General features: G+C 44.3%; 1 protein-coding gene across 1 annotated transcript in view; it reads right to left on the reverse strand.

Moving 5' to 3' along the window:
- Positions 1–576: 576 nt before the first annotated feature.
- OTOG (otogelin) overlaps positions 577–26622 on the reverse strand; it is a 112924-nt gene continuing 86878 nt past the window's right edge. The window contains exons 41-57 of the mRNA XM_044681807.1: positions 24474–24657; positions 21559–21779; positions 18261–18399; positions 17726–17920; positions 16711–16923; positions 14799–14903; positions 14492–14599; positions 13587–13688; positions 11707–11805; positions 10317–10357; positions 9590–9665; positions 9208–9386; positions 7750–7854; positions 6104–6223; positions 4250–4295; positions 2493–2572; positions 577–2299 (exon numbers count right to left, since the gene is read on the reverse strand). Coding sequence (XP_044537742.1) covers positions 2099–2299; positions 2493–2572; positions 4250–4295; positions 6104–6223; positions 7750–7854; positions 9208–9386; positions 9590–9665; positions 10317–10357; positions 11707–11805; positions 13587–13688; positions 14492–14599; positions 14799–14903; positions 16711–16923; positions 17726–17920; positions 18261–18399; positions 21559–21779; positions 24474–24657 — 2214 coding nt within the window. The 3' untranslated portion in view covers positions 577–2098. The remainder of the gene's footprint in view (positions 2300–2492; positions 2573–4249; positions 4296–6103; positions 6224–7749; positions 7855–9207; positions 9387–9589; positions 9666–10316; positions 10358–11706; positions 11806–13586; positions 13689–14491; positions 14600–14798; positions 14904–16710; positions 16924–17725; positions 17921–18260; positions 18400–21558; positions 21780–24473; positions 24658–26622) is intronic.

Genomic DNA, 26622 nt, shown 5'->3' on the forward strand with positions numbered 1-26622 from the left:
AACAGTAAATGCCCCAAAGGTAGAATGTGAAAGATAAGCTTCTGGTACATATTTAGATACTGGACCACACACCCCTATCCCATGTGCACCGTGGTGTACGTTCTTTCCTTCCACACTCTTCCTTATCCCAAATCAGTTTTCTGAGCCATTGCCCAATAAAGCTGGAGCTAGAAAGGACCTTGGAGGTCATCTTGTTTAACTTTCCCCAACTGTCTACCCTGAGTACAATAGCCAGAACTACCCCCTATTTCCACATTAGCTTCTCCACACACCATTGTCAAAGGTTGTCAACCAACCCAGGCACCACACTTTACCCACTGCCAGGTTTGAATCCTGATTCTGCCACTCATGATCTGTGTGCCTTTGAGCAAATCTTTAACCTTCGCTGGGCCTGGTCCCTTATCTATAAAGTGAGGATGTTGGATTAGATGGAAGGAAGGAAAGAAGCCTTCGTTAAATAATACTAAGTTGGCCCCACCCTCCAAAATGGTGCCATGACTGAGTTCTGCTACATTCCCCAAACCAAGTCATTTCCAAAGACAATTTGGCATCCACTAATATGCTTCTCAGCTTTCTTCTTGGCATTTATTGGATACAGAAGAATGACACGGATTTCATCATTTGGGAGTGGCAAAAATACCTGTCTTCCTTTTAACCTGGAGTGGCCCCTTCCTCAATAGTAGGCATCTCCAGGGCTCTAGGAAAGACCTCCAGGGAAACTTGAAAGGGCAACTTTCAGGTCCTCTTCATATGGGCTTGCCAGCAGTTTAGCCCTCCCCAGGTTGGACAAGGGGCTGGAAGCATAGGGTAGGCACGGGAGGAGGAACAAAAGCCCAAGCCCCTCTAGCCTAGCATCAAGCTTGCCAGGCTACTTCTAGGTAAGGCATCCTTAGGCTCAGCAATGGACTCTGGGCCAAATGCTCATGCAACAAGTAAGCTAGAAGTGTTGTCATCTTCCAACATTATATCTTGAAGTCTGTTTCACTGAGGAAAATATGCTCTAAGGCCTTGCAGAGCTAGAGATTCTACAAATGGAGGAGACTGGGAACCCCGTCTCCCTTGGTGCTGGATTTCTCTTCAAAACATCTCTGTAGTCTCACACCTGAAAGTGTGAGGCTGGAAGGTTCATTTGAAGGCCAAGATCAAGAGTAGCTTGTTAGTAAAACCCCCAGAGGGAACATTCTGAGGCATTGTGAGGGAGAAAAATTGCCTCTGAGGGTGATGGGCTGCTTTTGAGTTAGACAATTTTGGTCTAATTGGAGTGCCCTAAAGAACAAATCATTTCTTTCTCTCATTAAGCTACCCCATTAAACCATGAAGAAGGCCACCAGCTTCTACCAGGCTACAATGCATCAGGGAAGGGTTCTACCTGGTAAATAACATACATGACTAGTCTTGAAATCTTCCCTTGATAAAATGCCCATTGCTGAGAATCAGGCAGGATTTCCTCAAGATGAAAGGAGTTCTGGACCATTTAATCAACTCAGCCAGCAGGTATCCTGTCCTTGTAGGACCCCTCCAAGGACAGAAGCTTCCTCTCCTACCACTTTTCAACCTCCCTGGGCCATTTGATACCGCTAAACCTACTCATTCTCATAACTAAGATGTTAACGGATAAACTAAAGCCTTCGTGCCCCAAAGGAATCCTGTCATCCATGTCCCTCTCTAGTTAAAAGAGCAAAGCGCCAGAGGTGGCCCATTTCCCAGCTTCTTTATTATGTTTATCTCTAACAAGAGTGAACTGAAGGTCTTCTGCTGCTCCAAGAGTGGGAATCCACCCCCTTGCCTCTGCCCTAATCTGTAGTCGAACTGTACAAGACGATATCTCTGGCAGGAGGCAGGGAGGGAAAAAGCTTTCTGTGATGACTCTGCTCACTGTCTGAGATTGGCTTTCCTGACCCCTAGAGCACATTTGCTGCCAAGCTCTCCATGACCAGGGATTCCTGTGAGTCTGGGGGATACGGGCCCCTCACCCTACAAGGGTGCAAGGAAGGGGCAGGAGTCAGGAAAACATCCCTCTGACTCTTGAAGGATCAAGGAAGTTGGAGGAAGAGGGAGGGGAAGGGCCAGTCGCCAGCTCTTCCTTGGAAGAAAGGTCTCAGAACCACTGGCAGGCACAGTCTGTGGGCTCCTGGATGGTGTAAGGCACCCAAGAGGTATTTCCTGTACAAAAGAGCTGCACAGAGCGCCGCTGCAGCCCCATCTCCCGGCAGCACTTACAGAAACGAGCATACGTGTTGATGTTGTAGTTGTAGATGCTTGCAGAGGGGCACTTCCCATCACAGCTCACAATGTTCACCTGTGGCAGAGAGTAGGGGTGGGAGGCCGGGGAAGCTGCCAGCTCTCCTCCAGGATAACTCATCCCAGCCCATCCCCAGACTCTCCTCCTCCCATCCTGGCCTCTCTCTCCCCAACCAAGCCAAAGGAGATGCTCTGACCCAGCCTGCTCCTGACCCCAGGCTCTCCCCCTCTTTCCCCAGCACCCTACGCACGGGCGTGTTGCTTCGGCAGTCACTCTTCCGGATGGTCATTCGGACAGTCACCTTCTTACAGGACCTCCCATCCTCCTTACCTGGAGAAAGGTAAGAGAAGCCATACAAGTTTGACCAAACCACCCAGATTTCCTGTCCCTCCTGGGGCAAGAGAGGGGTAAGGAAAGGGAAGGTGGAGTTTCTTAGACACTTAGCTGTCATGCACTGGGACCCTCAAACTCTGCATGACTGTCCCCTGCCCCTCACAGCTTCCAGGGTCCGACTCCACATCATCCCCATCTGAAGGACAAGAACTAGCAGGTGATATATCTGGGGCTTGGTGGTGAGTCCTGAAACTCTCAGTGCTGCACTTTAGTCTATAAAGGAAGGACAGGAGATGGGAACAGGGCAACGGAGTGGATGTCCAGCAAGGGGACATCCCACAGCTAGACCAAAGGCAAAGACCACTGGATTTGAAGTCAGGAAATTTAGGGTTGTTCTGCCACTCCTTGGCCAGAGGAGACTCAACCAATTCACTCAAACTCTGTTTCCTCCAATCAAAATAAGGTTTTGTTGAACTGCATTAAATCTAATTAACCCATTTGTCTTAATCTTTCTAGGGAAGTCCAGATGAAAGGGGGTGGATGTCCTAATAGTCCTTAACTTTGAGTGGCTCTGGGCCTAGAGAATGCAGTTCTATCTGGGGCTGTTCAGCAAGAAGCACTTTTTAGGCTCTGGGTGGATAAGAGGAAGCCAGCACTACAGGGGTGCACATGTGCATGCTTTGGGAGCCAGCCTGTGAGGTACAGAATCATAAACTTGGAGCAAGACCTTGGAGGCCATCTAGTCCAACTCTAACCCCTTCCATTTTGTGGATGAAGAAACCGAGGGTCAGGGAGATTCAGTGATTTGCCCAAGATTACACAGTAGTAGAAATGGGATTTGAACCCTCATCTTGATTCCAGAGTGAGTATTCTTTCCCTTCCTTTGTATCAGATGACCATGGAAAAAAGTTCAAAGACTCCTCCAGCTGACACAACAGGTTCCTGAGCTCCTGGCGACGAAGGCTGACCTATTTCAGCTTCATTGGACATTAGTCACCTACGTATACTCTGGGATCCAGCCCAATTGGCCTTTCTGCCTCTCACTCATACTCTATTTCCAGTCTCTGGACCTTTGCACTAGTGATCCAACCCCTCCAGCCCATGCCCGAGATGCCTGCCTTCCTTATCTCCTCCTCATAGAATTTCTTTTTCCCTTTAAGATGCAGCTCAGACACCATCTTCTGCATAAAGTCTTTCCAAATATCCTGTGGTGCCCCTCTCCTTCCACTAATGGCCTTCCTCCCCAACTACTTTGCTTTTATTCTCAAAGATCTAAGCATCTCCTTTGTTACAATAATAGCTCATTGATAGTTGGGACTGTTTCATCTATTGTCTTTGTATCCCCAGTGCCCAGGACAGTGCCTGGCCCACAGGAGACATGTAATGGATGCTTGCTTGCTTGCTTGATTGATTGATTGATTCTCTAATGAGAAGCACAAATCTGGCTCTAACAAATGCCCAGGATGACAAATGTCACCTCTAAAAATAAGGATGTGACACATAAAACATTATCGCAATCACACCTAAGCAATCACGATTTTCCTGTCGTCTCACATGAGGGCCTCCAGGCAGGAAGAGAAGGATCCTGCCAGGGATCCAAGAAACTCCCCCCAGCACTGTGCTACCCTGTCCCGGGGGGGCCTTTGGAGTCATGGAAGAAGCTGGGATACTCACATGTCTTGCAGCAGCCCTCCACAGAAGGTACCACAGAGCCCCCCACCTAAATGAAGAGGAAGATAGAGAGACAGAGGCATGAGATCAGCTCTGGGATTCTCTGATGTCCCTGTAAAAACTACCCACAGATATGCCCTTCCACCAAAAGCTTAACAAAACGTTATTCAGAAAAGTATCTGTGGGCTCGGGGTTTGAGGCCAGAGCAAAGTTTAAAAGGATGCAGAGTTATCCTGATAATTCAGGTCAAATAGGTCCTTCCCCTTCCTGGATTCTGCAGCCAGAGATGACCAAAGAATATGTGTCCTACAACCTTCTGGGAAAGTCATGGTGTGTTTTCCTGGATACCTAGCATGAATCCATATGGGGCTTGGGACATTTGGGTATGGGTATGGATGTGGGGGAAAGCATAAGTCCTGCGAGTGATCATATGGACTTTCCCTGGTGAATACCTGCCCCCATCCAAGTTTCTCCCTTCCTCCCTATTATTAGGCCCCTTTTCTGATCATCCAAGGCCCCTGTTCTTCTTCTACACTTGCTGTTGACTCCCAGATTCAGGGAATATTCCATAGCCCTGCATTCATGGCTATCAGTACTAAATCTAGGGAGGCTCAAAAAAGGCCTTGATTGGGAGTCAGGAAACCTGAATTCTAATTCTGAAAACATGAAAGGCATTTTCTTCTCTTCCATTTGAAGCCCTATGATGGAGGCAGAAGTGAAGAAAAGAGATGTCTGGGGCTAGAAGTCTTTGAGGTGTGAGAACCCATCCCATTACTATGGTATCACCCTGAGTATGAATATGCTTGTGTATGTAGGTATGATCTTCCTGCCTTCCAAAGTCATGATGTCTCACTCCCATTGCCCAAGCTAAATTCTGAATTTTCAAGGATTTCTAATCCTTGAATATCATTAACAGATTATATCTGCATTTGCAGTGCCTTGGGAGGCATCTGGATAGATAAATGGATGGATGGATGGATGCGATGGATGGATAGAAGGAAGGATAGATAGATGGAAGGATGGATGGATTAGGGGATTGATATTTGGTTAGATTGGAAGGGAGATCATCCCTGTAAAAGAGAATTTAAACTCTTTTGTTTATTTTAACTTAATCAATCAAGAACTTGGAGTTCCCCACCTTCAGAACTTACTTAGTCATTAACATTTAGTCCTAAAAGACTACAAGCACTGCCCTCCCCAGTGCTAGGCAAATTAGGAGACTATGATTGGTTCCTGAGATGTGATAGATCAGCCCACAGTGAAAGAACTAGAAATCAGAGAAATGGGAAATGACATGGAGAAAACTTTTATAAAAAGCCAGCCAAGGGGATTCTGGTTCATTCTGCTGCCTTGGTGGCTCTTGCTGAAAGAGGGATTCTTCTGCGTGGTGATTCTGCTTTGGTGGCTCAAAGGAGTTTGGTTTCAGTGACTTACTTGGGTTGAGGAAGTCCTGGCAGGAGACACTGGCCTTTTGGTTCTTCTCCTGTCTTTGGTGGGACACCCTCTTTGGTGAGGCACTCAGATCCAGACTTAGGGAATTTAGCTAGGCAATATTTTTTACCTCCTTCCTACATTTCCTCCTTTATTATCTCTACCTTGTAGCTACTAAAGCTACTAACAGCCTTTTGACTTAAGAGTTAATTATTATAAATGGCAACCACAACAACTTTTTAAAATTCTTATATTTGTCAAACCCATTTTAAATATTACATTCTCAACCTCCCCTCCACCCATCCCTTCATGCTCCAGGGTATGCTCTGGCCTAGAAGGAAACTGAAATTTGAAGGGCTAAGGAACTCTCAGATATAATGCCCCAACCAGTGGCCCACCTGGACATCCCATTCCCATGGCCCTTACCTTCCCACATTCAGTCTCATTGAGAGGTGGGCAGGTGACAGGAGACACAACCAGGACTGCACCCAGAGCTGTATTGCTGCATTCATGACGAGCACAGTCAGAGATCCAAGATGCTCCAGGCTGGAAGGAAGATGTATAAAGGACAGCTGACCCAGAGGGTCTGTGCCGAGTAACCATCCTCTGAGGAGTTAGGGAGGCCTTATGTGAGACACCCTACCCTGCTGCTGGAGACTAGACTAGTTTCTCTGCCTTAGGGATAAGACAAGGGATGATGCTTAGCCTCTAGATTACTAGTCTATGGTTGTACTCCATGTCTTGTGGTTTAAAAAAAAAGAATATGGAACTCAGAGACAGAGATCTTGGGTTCTAGTCTAGGTTCTGCCACTAATTCTATAAACATAAAATTTTAGAAGTGGAAAAGGGGAAAAGGACCTCATAAGTCATCTCATCTGACTCCCTCCCTTTAAGGAGGAGGAAACTGGTACCTTGGTACTTGGAAACCTGGAACTTGGTGTATGACCTTAGGAAAGTCACTCACCATCTCTGAGTTTCAATGTCTTCTGTAAAGTGAATATAATAACCCCTACTCTGCTTCTTTCAAAAGGTCATGGTAAGATTCAATCATCAAGCATTCATTAAGTGCCAACTATATACCAGGCACTGGATCATGGCTTGACCATTTTCCCTCTAAGCCTCCACCTCTTGTCTTCCCTGGCTTCTTGCAAGACTCAGTTCAAATCTCACCTTCTGTAGGAGTCCTTTCCCAATGTTCCCCCTTCCAACCCTGCATTTCCTCTGATGTTGTTGGGCTGTTTCAGTTGTATCTGACTCTTCATGACCCCATTTTGGCATTTTCTGGGTAAAGATACTGGAATTGGTTCACCATTTCCTTCTCCAGCCCATTTTATAGATGAGGAAACTGAGGCCAAAAGGGTTAAGTGACTTTCCCAGAGTCACACAACTAGTAAGTATCTGGGATTGAATTTGAATTCAGGGAGATGTCCTCCTAACTCCAGGGAACTGGTGCTCTATCTACTGTGTCACAGAGCTGCTCTTTTCACTAACACTAACTTTTTATATGTAGATATAGATATGTAATATTGTATGTACATAGGTATTTGTATGCTGCCTCTTCCATTATGTATGAGCTCCTTGAGAGAAAGGATTCTGTTTCTGCTTTTCTTCACAACCCCAGAACTTAGCACAGTAGCTGGTATACAATAGGCACTTAATGAATGTTTATTGCCTGACCAGTACAGGAGATACAGAGACATAAGGGAAATATTCTCTGCCTTCAAGGAGCTCACATTTAAATGATACAACTGATGTGAAGCACCATGGAAAGGTGAAGGCATTAAGTGAATGTAGGGTGCAAAGAGTATAAGCAGCAGGGCTTGAGAGGGCTGCCCCCAAATCAAAAATAGCATCTTTGTTGTATGGCTTCATACAGCTGCTCCCTAGCCCTGCCCAAAATATGCTCAGCCCTCTGGGCACTGCTGCTCATCCACCTCACTTTTCTCCTCTACATAGAAGAGAGCCCTGGGATCAACTTGGGCCCAGGGGTGAAGAAAAGGAAGCAAGACTATTTCCATGGAGTTATTGGGTGGGAGGGTGGGCTGGGGTGGGGTGAGGAAGAAAAGGCTCACCAGAAATATGACCTCAGTGCCATTGGGAAGCATAAAGAGGCAGGACACATTCTTACAGGAACCACAACAGGTGGCCAAGTCCTGGGGAGGCTGGTACTCCTGGTTCTGCAAATTTAGCCAAGTCAGTCACAGCCTGGCACACCTTAGCCCCTCCCTGCCAGCTGTCCCCTCACCCTGGATATTTTCCCAATGATCTCTCAGCCTCTAAGTCACCACAAGATTCAGAAAGGATCCAGGAACAGAACAAGAGACTTGCTGAGTGACATGGGAATTCAGGAAATCACCTAGTCTAGTGATGGCAAACCTATGGCATAGGTTCCAAAGATGGCACTCAGAGTGCTCTCTGTGGGCATGTGGCTGCCCTTCCCCACTCCCCCAGAGCTTGTTACTAAAAAAGGCGGAGAGACTCCGGTGGAGTTGCTCCTCTCCCCCTCTCCACTGTACCTGATGACATTTTTTCACATCCCCCATCCCTCTGCCCAGCAGCCCAATGGGAGCACACAGTGGGGGAGGGGGATAAGGGAGAAGACTCAGAGGTGGTAGAGCTAGAAGGGAGTGGAGTACTAGGACCTCTCCCCTCTCCCTTTCTACACTGTCTGATGACATTTTTTCACATCACCCACCCCTCCATCCAGCAGCCCAATGGGAGCACTTTCTCCTTCCCCTGTGCGTGTGTGGAAGGGCATGGCACACAATCTCTGAGGTTGGAGCACAGTATGTAGTCTCTAAAAAGTTTGCCATCACTGACCTAGTCCACTAGTTAATCCCTTTGTGATCTCCAGGCAAGACCATATCTAACATCAGAGAATGATAAAGGTGTCTCTCCTAATCATAATGATCTACAAGAGAGTCTGGTCCAGGTCTGTAAGTCCTTCTTGGTACCCAACTTAAAAATCTTCTTGCTGTATTTCTACCTCACGCACTCTGATCTCCTCTCTCTCTCTCTCTCTCTCTCTCTCTCTCTCTCTCTCTCTCTCTCTCTCTCTCTCTCTCTCTCTCTCTCTGCCTGTCTCCATCTCTCTCCCCTCCTTCCTTCTCTGTCTCTGTCTCTCTTTCACACACACATTCATATATGCACACATTCATATACACACATTCATAGCATGCACACATCCCCATGGAGGTAAGGAACACCTGGCCATCATCCTTCAGATACTTTGAGTATTGCCTCAGTCTTATGTCCTCTAGAACAGTCCTTTGGGTTACTCATGGTTTACTATGATCCAACTCTCTTTCCTCAGCCATTTTCCATCTTCTCTCCATTCCTCTGAAACATTCAATTTCCCCCAAAGGACTTGATGAATCTCTTACTTAGAATCCTCAATCAGGACAGTTTCCTATTTGTTCATTCATTTGTCTCCTCTTTCAGCAGGTTATGAACCCCTGAAGTTGGTTAGTATCCCAGAAGGAAGATTTCCCACCAGGTTCCCCCAAGCCACATTGTGTGTGGAGTCTTACAGCCTCACACTGCACATCACAGAGGACAGATGTTGTGTTGATCTGGTAGAAGTTGGTATGGGGATCAAGTACATCAGTGCAGTGGGAGGTATTGCAAACACCATCAGCTGAGAGCTCCACCACCTTCTGGCCAGGCTGCAGGACCCCACGTTCCTGACTCAGGCAAACCGGAGCCTTCACTGGTCATAGAGGGACATACACTGATCATAGCCATAATTCAGGGGGTGAATAGGTCCTCCCCACCAACTTCCCACCCAACCACCCCATCCCTGGGGTTCATTAGTTTGTCATTTAAACAGGGAGAGACCCCTTCCCTCACTATGGATGAAGACCAGAGCCTTTGGGTCCAGATAACACCCTATTGTTTCCCTTGCTCACTCACCACAAATGTACTTGACACAATCGCACACGTTCTCAGCACTCTGCATGAACTCTGTATCAAGCTGCTGTAGTTCCCACTGGATGCACACAGAGCTTAGTCAGTCTCCTATGGCTACCCAGTCTTTCTGCCCAGGGTCAAAGGCAGATGCAGGAGAGAATCTGGGGATTTCTGCTTTGGCTCATGTTCCTTCTCTAACACAGTCTGAAAGATGGCCTGGCAGTCCTGGGGGAATCTGGGATATTCAGTGTATTTCTTCCTGATTTCTTAGCATAGCCAATCAGTGAAAAACTGATAAACTCACCGATAGCACAATTGAGACTCTATCCCTAAAAGGTCCTCAAGTCAAATTTATTGTTCCCATTTTAAAGATGTAGAAACAGAAATCCAGAAAGATGAAGACAAGCAGTTTGGGGAAGAAGGGAAAGGGCACTGTCATAGGAGTCATGTAACCTCGGTCTTTATCATGACTCTTCTACCAACTAGAAAATCCTCTTCCCTTCTTTCCACATTTGTACACATAGGTGGGCATCTCTAGTTTTCATATGCTGTGATTTTTGTCTCGCTTGTTCAAAGCAACAGAGTGAGTGACAAAGCCTGGCTCTCAGATCCTGAAAGGGCCTCCTCCCACAAGGTCTTTCCTCTCAATGAAAGATAAAGAGAAGGGAAGGGGCAGAGGAAAATTCAAGATATGTATGGAACAAAGGAAAGAGAGGCACAAGGCACTCACCAGGTGGCACTTAGGTACAGGGATTGTGTCACAGTCACATTCTGAAAAATAGGAATGGCCAGAACCAAGTTTAGCCTGAGACATCAACCCATGTTTCTATCCATTGGTTGCCAAGGCTACAGTCCCAGAGCCCTGATTCCTAACTCCAGGCTTCAGGAATGCACATAGCCTTCCAGAAAATGGAGGAATGATAAGATCTTGGTCCTTCATTCTATTTCTCCATGTGAATTATAGCCTTTGGACTGACCCCAGAGGAGGCGAAGTAGGAAGTGTTATGGAACCCAGGAAAAATGGACTCCAAAGCTTTTTCTCAATCAAAGGAAAGGGACAGAGGGTAGGGAAGAAGCAATGAGATGCCATAATCTCTGAATTACCTGTGGAACCACTATTCAAAGGTAAATGGGATAAAAAAAAACTGCTTTCTTTCTTTATCTCTGTTTAAAACCCTTGTTCAGGCTCTATGTAACTAAATAACCAAGCTTGAACCCAGAGGAGAGTTTAAAAAAATGTTCCGCCCTCCTTTTATCAAGAAAGGCATAGGTAGGACAACATGGAACAGTAGGCTAGCTTTGGAATCAGATGACCTGGGTTCAGATTCTGATTCTATCATAGAATTAAGTTGTGTGACCTTGAGCAGCCTCTCTGGGCCTTACTTGTCTTGTCTGTAAAACGGGAGTTAGACTAACTGACCAGTAAAGTCCTTTCCAAATCTTGCATCCAATCTGGTTACTGTGGGTGTGAAGCATGGTAGATGAGATTGCTGTGTCAGTTGTTTCATTTTGGTTTGGGGTTTTTATGCTGGAAGGGAAGACTGATTCAAAGTAGAAATGCCCATGATGTAAAAATAGAAGCCATTAATAAAACATTTTTTAAAAGAAAGACTTTGTTCAAACTCTGCTGAGATGTGTTTAAAAAACGATAGCCTAATAAATGTCTATTTTTGTGGTTCTAAGCTCTTTAACAAAAAAGTTTTTGTATCTAATCCTCATATGTGTTGAATACTGTATGTATCTTACACAAAGCACAAGCTCTACTTTCAAAGGATAGAGGGCTAAGATTAATCGAGGTGGCCTAATAAGAGACTGTCTTTTCATTAGAAAAAATTATCATTAGAAAAAATTTTACCCTAGCAAAAATCCAGGTGCACAGTGGAATGTTTCTCACTTTCTTCTCTCCAGGAAAGAAAGAGATTCAGGGATCTTATACTGAGATTGATGGGAATTTAATGGGTTTGCCACTTTCCCTCATGAGGAAGCCTTTGGAAGTCGTCAAGTATCAATAACTACCATCATGGCATTCCACAAGCCAACAGCCTTCTTGAGATGGAGAGGGTCCATCAAGAAATGCAACAGAGACCCAGGCTATGAGTTGTTGCCCAAGATTCACTTACCACATGATCTATATGGGCAACATCTATCAGGGCTCCACACTTCCACCAGGGACGTGCCCAAGCCACACTGTAATTGGGGACAGCGGAAGAGCTGGCATTCTGGCAGGGAAAGAGAACAGATTAGAAAAGAGACAATGATAGTAACTGAGCATGAAACCTTGGAGAAGACCCTGACATGGGACCACCCATCTAAATGGAGGTCCATCCTAATAACTCTTGAAACCTCTAGAATGAGCTTTGTGTAGACCCACCATAGAATCCTAGCTGCAAGGGATCTTAGAAGAAGCTCTCAAATTCAACTCTCCCATTTTACAAATTAAAAAATGAGGCTAAGGGTCTTGCCCAGGCTTTCATAGCTAGTATATTTTTAAGGTAGCATTTAAACTCATCTTCCTGTCTCCACATCCAGCATTCTCTCTAGCCTGTTACTAAAAACCCTTGAATAGTCTAGGGTCTGCTCTTATGTAATGTTAATGTTAATAAATGTGACTTCCCAATAACAACTTCTTAAGTTTAATTTCCTGGCTTTGGACTTTGAGATCATCTTAGAAGGGATGACTGATCAAACTGAATATAATCTGTAAAGGAGGGTATTGAGGGTAGCACCCTTGGCTTCCCTAAAAGAACAAACTTGCTTTTAAACCATTTGGAAGGACCTGGGAGATATGACAAGAGGGAGGGAAGGAGAAATGAAAAGGGTACAAGAGATGGATGAGAGGGGAGGAATGGCCCAATCTTGGCTTTGCCTCACTTTATGCCTGCCTTCTGGGTAACTGGATTTTCTGGCTCAACTAGCTGACAAGTATAGCTAGACGTCTTTGGATCAGATCCTACAAGCTTATGTTTGAAAGTCATTCTAAAGGTGACCTTGCCAGGGCCCTTCATCATCATGAAGATTCAGTTTCCTGGAAACTAGAAATTTAAACACTTATTTTCTGCTATTAAAGGGGGGGAACAAGAGAAGTGGCCTTAATGGCTGCCATCTTAAAATCAAATTAATGTAAATCAAATTAGCCCCTGATAGCAGCTTGAATTCTTATAGGGTTTTAAGGGTTACAGGGCATTCTCCTATGAGGTGTGTAGTATATAAATTATCATTCCCATTTCATAGATGAATAAACTGAGACTGTCAGACATTAGATGTACTCAGTACAGAATGAAAACCTAGGTTTTTGTATATGCCCAATGAGAGAATTTGTTTTGCTTAACTAAGCATATCTGATACAAGGAATTTTCTTTTTTTTTCAATGAGGTAGAGGTGGGAAGGAGAGAAATGGGTTTCTGTTCATTTAGAAAGGCAGTTTTTTAAAAGCAGAGAAGGGGTGGCCATAGACACACATTTAGGTGAGGTCACTCACTATATTGTTAGTTTACTTAGTTGTTAAAAGTTTCTTACACTAGAACTAGAATCCTGGACCAGCTAGGTGGCTCTGTGGAGAGAGAGCCAGGCTGGACTCAGGAGGTCCTGGGTTCAAACCTGGTCTGAGACATTTCCTAGCTGTGTAACTGGATGAATCACTTAATCTCAATTGCTTAGCCTTTACCACTCTTCTGCCTTGGAAATGATATTTAGTACAAATTCTACAACAAAAGGTAATTGTTTTTAAGAACCTGGATTCCTTAAAAGATGTTCTAGATTCTCCATCAGCGATGACCTATTCCCCCTCTGATTAAGCAGGGTAACACTAGATTTTATTTGACTTTTAGGGGTTTCGTGGGGCCCAAATTTTACCTTCCTGGGTTTCCTTAAAAGGAGGGCACTTTTTCCCCTGGTCCTAAGACAGAGCTTTTGAGCAGGGACCCAGGGCTCCGGCAGCTAGGAAGGTTACCTTGAGGTCCCAAGCCCTATAGCTGTGGACAGCTCCCTCAACAACACTCACCACACTGATAAAGTGGGCAACAGAGCTCTGCAGTGTTGCTGTCCACCGTGAGCACCTCTCCTTCCTGACACGTGGGGATGGGGTCCGGACAAGTGTCACAGCCTGTATAGACAAGAAGAGAGTAGAAGAGACTGCATGAACTGGAACAGAGAGGCTCTGGAGGCCAATGTGACCAGGCATGGATCCCCTAAATCAGAGATGGCGTTTTCAAGGTCTCCAGTTTGTCCTTGTCTAAGGTCACAGAATGAGCAGGTAGGAGAGGCAGGAATAATGATGATGAGGATGAACGATAATAATAACTAGAATTTAGGTAGTACTTACTATGTGCCAGGCACGGTGCCAAATGCTTTACAAGTATTATCTCATTTGATTCTCACAACAACCCTGGGAGATACGTGCTATCTATTTTCCATCTTACAGATGGGGAACCCAAGACAAATAGAGGTTAAATGGCTTGCCCAAAGTCATACAGCCAGTATATTAAGGCTGGATTTGAACTCAGAACTTGGGTTTCCTGTTTCACAGACAAGGGCTCTTTCCACTGTGTCCCACTGCCTTTTATCCATGCCATCATCTTCAGTCTCTCCTAATTCTTCCCCCATTTTCAAGAACCAGTCTGTAAGGCTGGGCAGAAGGCCAGACCCACCTCCCTCTACCACCAGTCCCTGGATCTAGAGAAAACTCTTCTTTGGTGCTTCTCTTAACAGACCAGATTGGGCCCAAGTTGAGAGGGATCTAGTGATGGGTAATATGGGCATCTCCGATACTGGAGATGCTGAGATAAGTCACTCCTTCTGTGGTCATTGATCTTGCAGTAATGATGCAGTAAGAAGGGGTTTGATTTTCTCTGGGGATAGGGAAGAGGGGGCCCTGCCTCATTAACAGAGATGCCACAGCCACTATACCACAGAAATAGGAGATGCAGCAAGTGTCTCCAAGCCGGCCGGCAATCAGCATCTGGTCCTGGCGACACTGAGGATCGGGCTGGGCCTCACACTGCTCTGGGTCACATTCTGAGGAAAAGTCAAGCAGTTCTCAGTCCTGTCGCCCCACAGGAAAGGATATGCAATCTCACTCTTGTATGTCTCTTTTCCCCACTGGACCTCCCCGCTGAGCCATTCCCCCTCCCTCCTGGACCCTGGGGAGCCCCTCTTCTCAGGGGGAAGAAGACAGCTCCAAGCAGCTCACCTCACCGTCTGGATGTTCACTCACCACAACTATAGCTGGGGCAGCAGGATTCCTCCTGGTAGTGCATAAGCAGCCTATCCCCAGGAGGGCATGTGGGGGTCATCCCCTCACACAGGGTCTGGTTACACACTGACCATGTGAGAAAACAGAACAGAGTCACTGACAGGGCCTAAGGACTTCCCACCTCTGGTCTGAGCAACCCTCTTTGGCCATGGAGAGGGACTTCAGAGAGCCTCCGTATTCAGGAAAGGCATCTGATCTCTGACCTTACTTGTTTCCTGATCTACCCACTTTGATCCAGGTTGGAGTCAACAGGGTATCCTCTGAGCCCCAAGCCCAATGGGGGTTCCAGAGGGATGAAGGTCTTCACTTTCACCCCTAACTCAACCTTTACCTGCCTCCCCCTTTGCATGCACATCCGTTCCATTATTTAAGCTCCTACTATGAAGAAGCTACTGTTCTGGGTATTGGGCACACGATGCTCCTGTTTATGAAGAATGGTAGTGTGTGTCCTTATAGTCCAGTAGGTTTGGTGGGGGGTCCTCTACCTGGAAAAATATTCTCTATGATCTTTTCTCTATGTAAAATTGCTAGATATCTATTAGATAACAGAAGAAGAATAAATCACAATATCGTAAATTAATCCTTAGGATTAAGATCTTTTTTAAAACTAGAAGGGACCACAGAGATGATCTATTCCAATTCCTTCATTTTTAAAGTCTTATCAATATTTTTTCATATCCCAGCCATTTCTTGACATATATCCCAACCCTAGTTTGAACCTTCTCACTAAAAAAGTCACACAAGTAAAGTGAGCCAAGTGACAAAAGTGACAGCATGTGCGACAACTTCTCAACAAAGAACCCCTTGGTTTCCCATGTTGCCCACGGTCACACAGAAAGTTAAAGTGAGGATCCAGCTCTTGACTTAGATCAAGAGCATCCCCACGTTATTATTCCTTTCAGAAACCACTTTGTCCAACCCACACCTGAACAATAATCCCCTCTATATCACACCCAATAAGGGGTCATCCAGCCTGAAGGGGAAGCCCACGAATCTCTGAAGCAGCTTAGGTATCATTCTGATCACTGGGAGGTTTTTCCCCACATCAAGCCCAAATCTACCTCTCAGCAACTCCCAGACATCCACCCCAGCTCTACCCTAGGAGTGCAAACAGAGGAAGGCTAATACCTCCTCAGTCTTGAAAACATTCAAGCCAAAGATCAAGCCTTCTCTTCTTCTGACTTGATCCAGTATTCCTTCCACTATCCTACACTGCCTCTTTGGGGATGCTTCAGAAGAATATAAAAATGCTATCTAATGTAGTGAAGAGACAACGAAAAACAAGAGACTTTGATACTCATTCCAGGTCTGCCATTAAAAAACCAGGTGATTTGAGGCAAGTCCACAAAATAAGTGAATCAGATGATATAAAACATATTAATATTCATTAATACCTCTATCAATATTATTTAAAGATTAAATTAGAATAAATGAATTAATAAGATAAATATTAATCAATAAATTATTGTTGTTTTTTTGTTGTTTTTGAGTTGTTCCAGTCATGTCCAACTCTTTTTGACCTTATCTGGAGTTTTCTGGGCAAAGATACTGGAGTGGCTTGCCATTTCCTTCCCCAGCACATTTTTATAAATGAGGAGCTAAAGCAAACAGTTTAAGTGACTTGCCCAGGATCACACAGCTATCAAATTTCTGAGATTGGATTTGAATTTGTGAAAATGAGTCTTCCAGACTCCAGATCTGGTGCTCTACCCACTGCACCAATTAATAAATAACTATATAATAAGGTTCCAGTTCTCTTCTAGTTCTGAAACACTGGTGATCGACACAATAACCTAAGAAATATCATGTTTCTCTCCATTATGTACAAGAGGAAAATCAGAAACAGTGAGTGGATGGTCTGACTTGGACTTACCACAGATTGTGCTCAGGCAGCAGGGGTCTTCCGTAGGTATCATCAGGGCCACTTCCCCAAAGCGCTGGCACCCACCAGGCAGGGTCTCAGGACAGCCAAGATCCACAGGGATGATGGTGTTGTGAGCCACACATTGGTCCTGGCAGCAGCCGCTGAGTGAGCTGTTCCAGATCTCACCCACAGCTCGGGGCACACCCACGCTGTCTGTACATGCTGTGAGGGCAGGCAGGTTAGGGAGGCTGGGAGAACACTGACCTAGACCCACTGGATTCTCTCTGGGCACTCATTCTTTCACTTCTCCTGAGTAAGACTCGGCATGAGGAGGGCATCGCCTATTCTCACTAGGGTCATATAGTTTATGGAATCTGGAGATGGAAAGGATCTCAGGGTGCAACTAGTCCAGCCCACACATCCAAGGAGATAAAGAAGTGACTTGTCCAAGGTCACACAGGTAGTGAGCATCAGAGATGGAATTGGAACCAAATCCTCGGCCTTGAGTCAGAAGGACCTTGGTGCCCAAGAACTCTAGACTATGTAGTCTAGAGAACAATCATCTTGATAAGAAATGCACTGACCCTTCCCCACATATCCCTTGCTAATCCAAGGATGAAACTTCACAAGACATCATCCTCAATCCTTCACATCTGCCTTCTTCCCTTGTTCCCCTTGACCAAAGCCTCTTTCCCTGACTTTGAGTCCAGAACCAATCAATTAATCAACAAACACGCATTATCTACTTTGGGCCAGTCTCAGTATTAGGTGCTAGATACAAAGATGAAAATCCAATAATCCCTTTCCTCAAGGGGCTTGCATTCTGCTGGTCAGAACCTTCAAGCTGGCACAGGACAAGCAGATTTGGGCCCTAGACTGGTTCTTTCCCAGGAAGCCAAAAGTCGGGGCTATATCTACATCTATATCTATCTCTATCTGTGTGTCCCTCCATCTCAAAGACCTCTGATCCTCAACTCCCTCAAACTTGTATGCTGGGCTCTGGGACCTGGTGGTTGACACTTACCACATTTCTCCTCAGGGATGCAGAGTGGAGAATGGAGTCTGTGCAAGACAGTGCCCTCGGGGCACACACAGCCTTCTCCAAGCACTGAACAGAACTCCGGGTCAGGGGGTTCCCGCCACCCATCCTGGCACGTCTTGGGAATGTCACAGACTGCCACACATGCCTGATATGTAGAATCTCCAGGACATAAAAAAGCTGGATGGAAGTCAGGTAATCAGTTCAGCAAGTATTCATTAAGTGTATACTATATGCTAGACACTGTGCTAAGTGCTAGGGGTGCAAAGAAAGGCAAAACATTATTCCAGCCCTCAAGGATCTTATATTCTAATGAAGGGTGACATTCAAAATTTATACACAAAATATATGCAGGAAGTGCAGATTCAGAGTATATTTTGGTTGATTAGAGTAGATCCCATTAGAGAAAGGTAGATGGGGAGAGGAGGGAAGAGAGAAGAGACAGAGAAGAAAAGGGGAGGCTTGGTTGGTGGATGGATGGTATCTAAGAAGCCTCTCCCTTCTCCACCCTCCAACTCACGGCAGTAGTCAGAGCGCCGCCACTCAATGCACACGTTGAATTTGTGACACATAGCCACATAGACAGTTAGTGCCACGCAGGGCTGCTGGACGTATTTGGTGTCTCTGATCCATAGCTCACAGAATGATTCTGGGGTTACCTGGAACAGACCAATCAATTAATGCCATCTTCCCAATCCACCAAAGATGTGAATGAGGCAATCACCACTCCTCCCCAGAGGGGGAACCCTCTGTTGATACCTCTTCTCGCTGACTGCCTCGTTCCTAGGTTCTAAGGAGAACATCTCCCACGTCAAGAGCCAGAGCTCTGTCTCTTCTCCATTTCTTACCTCTTCAAAACCACACTCTCACTTCCTTTAGGAAGCCCTCCCTGACTTATCCTCTCCTGTGAATGGAAGGATAACCTGCCCTCTAATCTGTATCTAGGCCTTGGATATCAGAGCTCATATTCCTACTCAAGTTAAGATCTGGACCATGGGCAGAGACAGATCCCAAATTGCTCTCCATACTTTGCTCCTGAATCCATTAAGGATTATTATCTCAGTGACATTGGTTCTCTCCATACTTTGCCCCTGGGATTATTGTCTCAGTAACATTGGTTTCCTTCCTGGACAAATATGATCCAATTTAACAAGATTTTACTAAGCACTTGCTATATACACACATGTAGAAGTCACTGTGTGACAAGTAAAAGCAGTCTCTGTTCTCAAAGAGTTTCCATTCCATTCTATTAACCAGCCCCTAAGACCTGGACCTGGGTCTGGGTGACCTTGTATGATGACCTCTCCATTATTTTTGGTGGAAATTAGTCCTCTAACAACACATCCACAAAATTCTCAACTCCATCCTGGAGTCAGGAAAACCTGACTTCAAAGCCAGCCTTGGATATCTAATAGCTGTGTTACTAGGGCAAGTCACTTGAATTCTGTGCCTCAGTTTCTTCAACCACAAAATTGGAATGATGATAGTATCTATCTCCCAGGGTTGCTGTAAGGATCAAATCAGATAATATCTGTTAAAATACTATAACAGATAATAGCTGTTATAGAAGGAGCTATAAAGGTGCTTCTTTCCTTCTTCCCTTTTTCTCTCCCTAATTCAGCCAAACCATCACAGGCAAAATTTGAAGACAGTCTGTTTGTCCCTATGTATAATACAACATAGTCATAACCCTGGTGGGTTACCGAGCCCTAACTTCTCTCCTTATCTCTATCTTGCCCTTCCAAATGTCTCTTGGATATCTAAAACTGGATATCCTGTAGACATAACTGTTCAAAACTGAATTTATCTCCCCTCTTCATCCCTTCCCCAACCTTTCTCTTCTTTACTTCTCTATTATTATCAATGGTGTGGCCATTCTCCTAGCCAACCAGGTTCACAATTTGGTGTCATCCTCAATTCCTCACTCTCTCTCAACACCTATATACAACCTGTTGCTAAATCCTGTCAGTTCTACCTTCACATCTCCTCTGACACTGTCATCACCTTAGTGCAGACCCTCATCATTGCATATTTGAATTGCAATAGCTTGCTAGTTGGTCTCTTTGTCTCAATTCTTTCCCGCTCTAGTCCAACTTCCACTCAGTTATTAAAATGACTTTTTTGAATCAGTTTGGACCATGACTTATTAGATAAATTTCAGAACCTCCCAATTTCCTCTGTGAACAAATACAAAGTCTTCTGTTTTATTTTTAGAGCCTTCCATATCCTGATCCCTTCCTACATTTCCAGCCATCTTATTCCTTACTTCCCTTCATGTTCGATATGATCAGTGACATTGGCTTCCTTGGTATTTCCTATACACAATACCTCTTTACGTTATTTTTTTATCTTTTATTCCATCATAGAATCAATACTGTATATTGGTTCCAAGGAAGAAGAGCAGACAATGGGGAGAGTGGGTAAATGACTTACCCAAGGTCACAAAGCTAAAGCATCTGAGGTCAGATTTGAACCCACAACCTCTCATCTCTAAACCTGGCTCTCAATCCACTTAGCCACCTTACCCCCTCTCTCTTGATTCTATATATTTTCACTGACTGTCTCCTGTGCCCAAAAGTCTCTCCTTTGTTATAACTACCACCTAGTTTCCTTGGCTTCCTTCAAATCTCAACTAAAATCCTCCTTCGACAAGTCTTTCCTTGTCCTCCTCAACGTGAATGTCTTCCCTTTGAGATACTCTCCAATTTATTCTGTATTTATCTTGCTTCACTCATAGTTGTCTACATATTGTTTGCCCATTAAACTGGGAGCTTCTTGAGGGCAGAAACTGCTTTTGCCTTGCTTTGAATCCCTGATAAGCATCAGTGCTTGGCACTCAGCAGGTGTTTAACAAATACTTGTTGACTTGACTGATGTTACCCACAGTAATGTATGGAGTGATGTGTGAAGTATGCCCATGGGCAAAGAAATGCAGGCTGTGTTGGCAATTCTTTAAGACTACAAGTTGCATAGGAGGTACCAGTTTACATTATTAGAAAGTATTTGCTCACCATGGAGTTCCACCTACCAGTTAAAACCACAGATCCTGTCCTAATCCCTAATTTCTTTCTTTAAAAAAATCAACCCCTGTTTGATGTGCTGAAGGGAAGAAGGAATTCTATCCACACTGAAGACAAGGGACTGGGAAATTGCAGCACCCTAGAGGTCAGAATATGGCAGGTGACAATAATAGATTAGAGCCACCACTTCCATAAACTCTGAGGTAAAGAATATTTAAAACAGGGATTATTAGCTTTTGATGCATAAAATAAAGTCCTTAGGCTTACAAAGGAAACCAATTATACTGAAATAGTTATAATTTTTTTAGATAAGGTCAGAGACTCTAGGTTAAGAACTCTTGATTTAGAAAGTGAGAGAAGCATCCCAGAGGCTCATTTGCACATTTCTCTGTCACCCCCACCTCTTCACCAGGATCATTTTCTATTGAACTTCACAGAGAGGCAGAGAGACCATTAACTAATAGTCTATCTTGGCCCTGCCCCAGACCCATCCCAACTCCTGAATCTGACCCCACAACCCTGCTATAGAGAACTATATAAGTCTCAGCATGTGCCCTGCAATTGGATAGATATCCAGAACTTCTCTGTCTTATGGTGTCTCCCAACTGGAACCACATAGGTTATAGGAAACATAAGGGACACTGGTCACCTGGGCACAGTGCTGACGTTGGGCAATGGGTTAAGGGAGCAAGGCTCAAGTCCTCTTAGACCCCTGATCATTTTCTGTCCTATCCCATTCTGATGGACCCTTCCCTCTTGATCCTCCCATTCTTATCCTCCAAGGTAGGAAGAACATACAAAGGCATGGCAGCTACTAAAAGTGCGGTTGGAGACCATGCGGATACAGGGCGAGCAGTCCGCAGTAGCACAGGTGTCCTCACGAAAGCGGAATTGGCCCACCGATGTCAGGGTGCTGGGCAACTGCCAGCTATCCAGAAAGGGAGTGGGGTCTTCATTTTCCTCCACCACAGTGCCATCAGGTAGGGTGAGATCATTGGCCACATCACCATCACAGATACCTACAGGCAGAGTGGATTGATGTGACAAGTAGCACCTCGGAGAGCATTTATCAGCCAAGGAGGTAAGCATCACAGCAGAAAACATGGATGTTCCAACTCTAAATTCCAGTTTCCTTTGCCAGCTCCTCTTCCACTCCAAGGTACTGATTTTCCATGCCCACTGACCCTACCTGATACAGAACCATAGATGTGTTCTGGTCCCTTCAGGAAAGACTAACCTCAAGTAACACCTTGCACTACTAATTCTGAGGGTCATTGTAAACTGGGAAAACTATAGACCTCTCTACGTAGGCTGATCTCCACACTCTAAATCTGGCCTGGAAAGTCAGAGACCCACATCCCAATGTTGAGGGCCAAGGCAAAAGGCAGTTCTTCTTTAGGAGAAACTTTCCCACTCACAAGCCAGACAAGGTCTACTAAGAGACATACCTACTACCTGAACTCCAACTGTGACTTAAGAAGTCTCCACATCTAAGAAAAGATGTGTGTGGGATGAGATTCAGTGTGTATTCTCAGAGTAGTATTTGGCTTGTAACTCCAATTTTCAAGAACGTAATCCTAATTTTCAAGTCCTCTTAATATTACTATTCCTTAGACTAAAACTGCCTAACATTCCTTAGACTAACCCCATCCCACAAAATTTTTAGTTTTCCTGAACTATTTTCGAAAGCCTTGAGAAGAGTTTATCTGAAGCCTGGGAACCTTGCCAACTCTAAGAAGAGGAGTAAGATAAGAAAGAATAGGGAGTTTCAAAAGTATCTTTATTGTCCCAGAATGGGAATCCCATGATAGTCACAGGTTTTTCTTGATCATGAGGGACTTTAGGGGTACATAATTTTGAAAATCATATACTCAAGACTATAAATGTCACAGCACCCCCTTCTGTGGAATTTTGGGTCAGGATTATTATAAAAATCTCTGATTGTACCTAGAAGAAGAGAGAACATTTTTGCCCCAAGCAAGCCACTTTTATTTTCTTTTTTTCCCTTTTATTTTCTTTCCCCTCTCTCTCCCCCACTGTCTGCTATTTTCTCTGAATAAAGTCACTTTTCTCTGCCAGCATCTTATCAAATGTCTTATCTGCTCATTAGAGTGATTTCTGGGGGTACAAGCCCTCCCAATTCCACTCCACACAGATGGAAGAAGATAGCTTCTGATACACTATCTTTTATATTCTATGCCATACATATCCTTTTCTAGGCTTTTCCTAAATAGCCTTCTTCCATGGAGTACCCAATCCCCAATTAAAGGACTTGCTGTGATTCTGGGGAAGAAGTTGTGCTTAACTGTTTTTTTTAAGAACTGGAAACAGTGTGAGTACCCATTCACTGGAGAATGGCTGAAATAAATTAGTTTTTGAGTTCAACGGAATTTTAATGCTACCTGATAAACAAGGCAGAGAGGAGCAGAGAAGGTTTAAAAGATTTGTACAAACTGATACAAAGTGAAGACAACAGAAACAAAAGAAATATATATGTGTATGTGTATCTATAGCTGTATTTATGTATACATAAGCAACATATGTGTGTATATGTGATAGCTGTATACACTTTGCAAACACATACAAAACATACCTGAAATCGAGAGAGAGAGAGAGAGAGAGAGAGAGAGAGAGAGAGAGAGAGAGTGAGAGTGAGAGGAAGAGGTAAAGCATGGAAGAAATTTATATATATATGTATATATATTTATTTATGCACACATTAACATTGCTGAAAAAATATATGAAAAGGCAGCTGAACTCTGCTTAAAGGCGATGATAATTATTAGTTCCAGAAAATAAAAGATGAAACACATCTTCCTCCTCTTGGTACAGTGGGGTAGGGGGTGGGGTAGGGTTTTACAGGTGCCAAATGTCACACCAAAAAGCATTTATTAAGCATCTTCTACGTGGCAGACATGAGGCTAAGTGTGGGGGATCCAAAGAAAGGGGGAGGAACATTCTCTCCTTCAAGGAATTCACGGTCTAAGGAGGGAAATAGCATGCAAACAGCTATAGGCAAGCAAGATAGAGACAGGACAAAATATAGAGAATCTCTGAGGGAAGGGACTAGTGTTAAGGGCAATCAGAAAAGACTTCTTGCAGATGGCTAGATGTTAGAGGGGACCTGCAGAAAGCCAGAGCAATCAAAATTTCAATCACAGGGATTGTGGTCTACTTGTCAAATGTGGCCACTGAGTTGGTTAATTTTGCTTCAATGTTTTGGTTTGTTTTGTTTTAACAAGGATGGTTCTATGAGAGTTGAGGAGTATTAAGTGTCTATGGTATTAAAATGGCAAAAATAGAGCTTTAAAATAAAAAAGAGGTTATACTAAGACAAGAAGAAAACCTCTCAAATTAATACGGTTCAAATATAATTCAGGGACTAAGTCCTTGATCTTGGATTCCCTCAGACTCTCAGACATCTAATCTAGGATTCTGCTTCCTGCTGGGTGGTTGACCTCTCTTTGCCTCTGGGTGTTGCCTTTCATTGCTAGCTGGTTTCTCTGCCTTCCTCTGTGCCGGTGACCCTCCTGATGGGCTGAGCCCTGGGTCTTTGATTACCATGATCTGCTTTTCCCTATATTAATCTGAGGATCAGAGAGATAGCACTCCCCTCCCACCTCTGTGACCCTCCCTGTACATCCCTTCCCAAGCACCAATGACTACCAGAGCAGCTGTATTCCCATACCCCCTTGCAGAGGTCCAGGACTCACCACACAGGCCCCTACCCACAGATTCTTCAGTTTTTCTGGACTCCACAATCATAAGCCCTGAGCTGTGGAACCACTGGATTTGGATTTGTGAGGGGGTCCGGATCACATACATGTTCCCTGTGTCTTCAATCTTAAACCCATGCTGGCTTATTGGTGGCCAGATAGGTCTTGAGTTGAGAGTTACCTAGAAGAGAAGAAGAGGCAGCAAAACAACCTACCATCAAGAAATTAATTCATCTCCAAAGATGGGTACACTTGAATTTTCTTTATAACATTCTTTCCTAAAAAGGAAGCTCCTTCAGAAAAACCCTGGAGATTCAAGAGTCCAAAGACTTTCCTTTGGAGGCTTGGGAAAATAAAAGATAGATGACTCTGGGCTATGGAGAGACAGGAGATTGAACAAGTTGATCCCAGGAGGTTTCTAGCCCCAATGTTGGCATGGAAGTGAAATTCTTTTGTAATAAAGTTCAAAATTATAAAGGTATGATGGGATAGAAAGACAACTTCTCAATATCTCAAGCAACTCCCTAGGACTAACCTACTAATTCGTAGACTGGCGATCTGCTTTGGTGGAGAGAGAACCTATGCTCAAAGCACCCCATTTTAACAAAATCACAGATCTTTGTTGCTTTCAAGTATATTTACCCCATTATGGGTCCCTCCTTAGAAGGTTTCCTAAGGATAGGGGATAGGTGGGGACAGAGGAATCAAGTCTAAGGGAAAGGGAGAAGAGTCTCTGGTAACTGCTTCACTCCTGGGATGCCTGCACAGAACATAAGATTGGATAGAATAATCTCTTAGGTTCCCTTCCATTTCAAGAGTCTAAGTATGGGTAATCAGAAGAGCCCTTCTTGGTTTGGTAGGCACCTTGTGACCCAGCATGTAGAGTGCTGAGCCTGGAGTCAGGAAGATCTGAGTTAAGAGTTTGCCTCCAGCACTCACTATCTGTGTGACTGCAAGCAAATAATTTAACTTGAGCCTCAGTTTATTCATCTGTAAAATGGAGAGGATAATAAGAGTACTGAGTTCACAGGGTTGTTTTGAGAATCAAATGAAATAAATGTAAAGTGCTTTGCTTAAGGCACTATAAAAACATTGGCTACCATTAAAACCTGAATCTAATCCAGGCTGCAATCTGAGTCCCTGAAAATCAGAGTTCTTTCTTTCATTCCAATTATATAGGACAAACTGAAGGCAAAAGAGTAAATTTTAAAAGAAAAAGATAGATGAAACCATAATAATAACTACTTTTTTTTAAAAACCCTTAACTTCTGTGTATTGACTTTATAGGTGGAAGATTGACTTTATAGGTGGAAGATTGGTAAGGGTAGGCAATGGGGGTCAAGTGACTTGCCCAGGGTCACACAGCTGGGAAGTGTCTGAGGCCGGATTTGAACCTAGGACCTCCTGTCTCTAGGCCTGGCTCTCAATCCACTGAGCTACTCAGCTGCCCCCTAACTACTTTTTAAAAAGTAGTTTTGTCACTCAAGATTGCAGCATTAAATTCCACAGTTATTCTAGTAGCTTTCAGATAACCAACCTGATCTTGTGTCCTCTATATTTCTGGAAAACATTGGATAGAGTCTCTCATAGAAGGAAGGAAGGAAATGGGCATTTATTAAGCACCTACTATGGGACAGGCACTGGACCTTTACAAATATTACCTCTTTGGTCCTCATGACAACCCTAAGATGTTGGTGCTATTATGATCCCCATTTTACAGTTGAGGAAACTGAGGCAGGCAGTGGTTAAATGACTTGCCCAGAGAAGAAGTGTCTGAGGTCAGATATGAATTGGAATCTTTAGGATTCCAGGCCAAGCACTGTGCCCTCTGACTTCCTCTCTCTACTCTAATAACATAGAGATATGTGGACTCGTGCTTAGATGCAAATCATGATCCTATGGACATAGCTCACCAGACCCTTCTATCCTTCACTATCTCCCAAAGTCTGTCCAAGCTTATATCCACTTTCTATCCATCTCATCCTCTGCCATTCCCTTCTTTCGAATATTTGAAATTATCAACAAAGAAAATAAGGCTAATATAGCATGAATTATTCTTGATGAAGTCATGGGGGCTCAGTGATTATTGCTTCCATTTCTAAATGTTCACAAACCATCTATTTAATAATCCACTCTACAATAATGC

The sequence above is a fragment of the Gracilinanus agilis genome, chromosome 6, assembly GCF_016433145.1.
Source record: "Gracilinanus agilis isolate LMUSP501 chromosome 6, AgileGrace, whole genome shotgun sequence".
NCBI lineage: Eukaryota > Metazoa > Chordata > Mammalia > Didelphimorphia > Didelphidae > Gracilinanus > Gracilinanus agilis.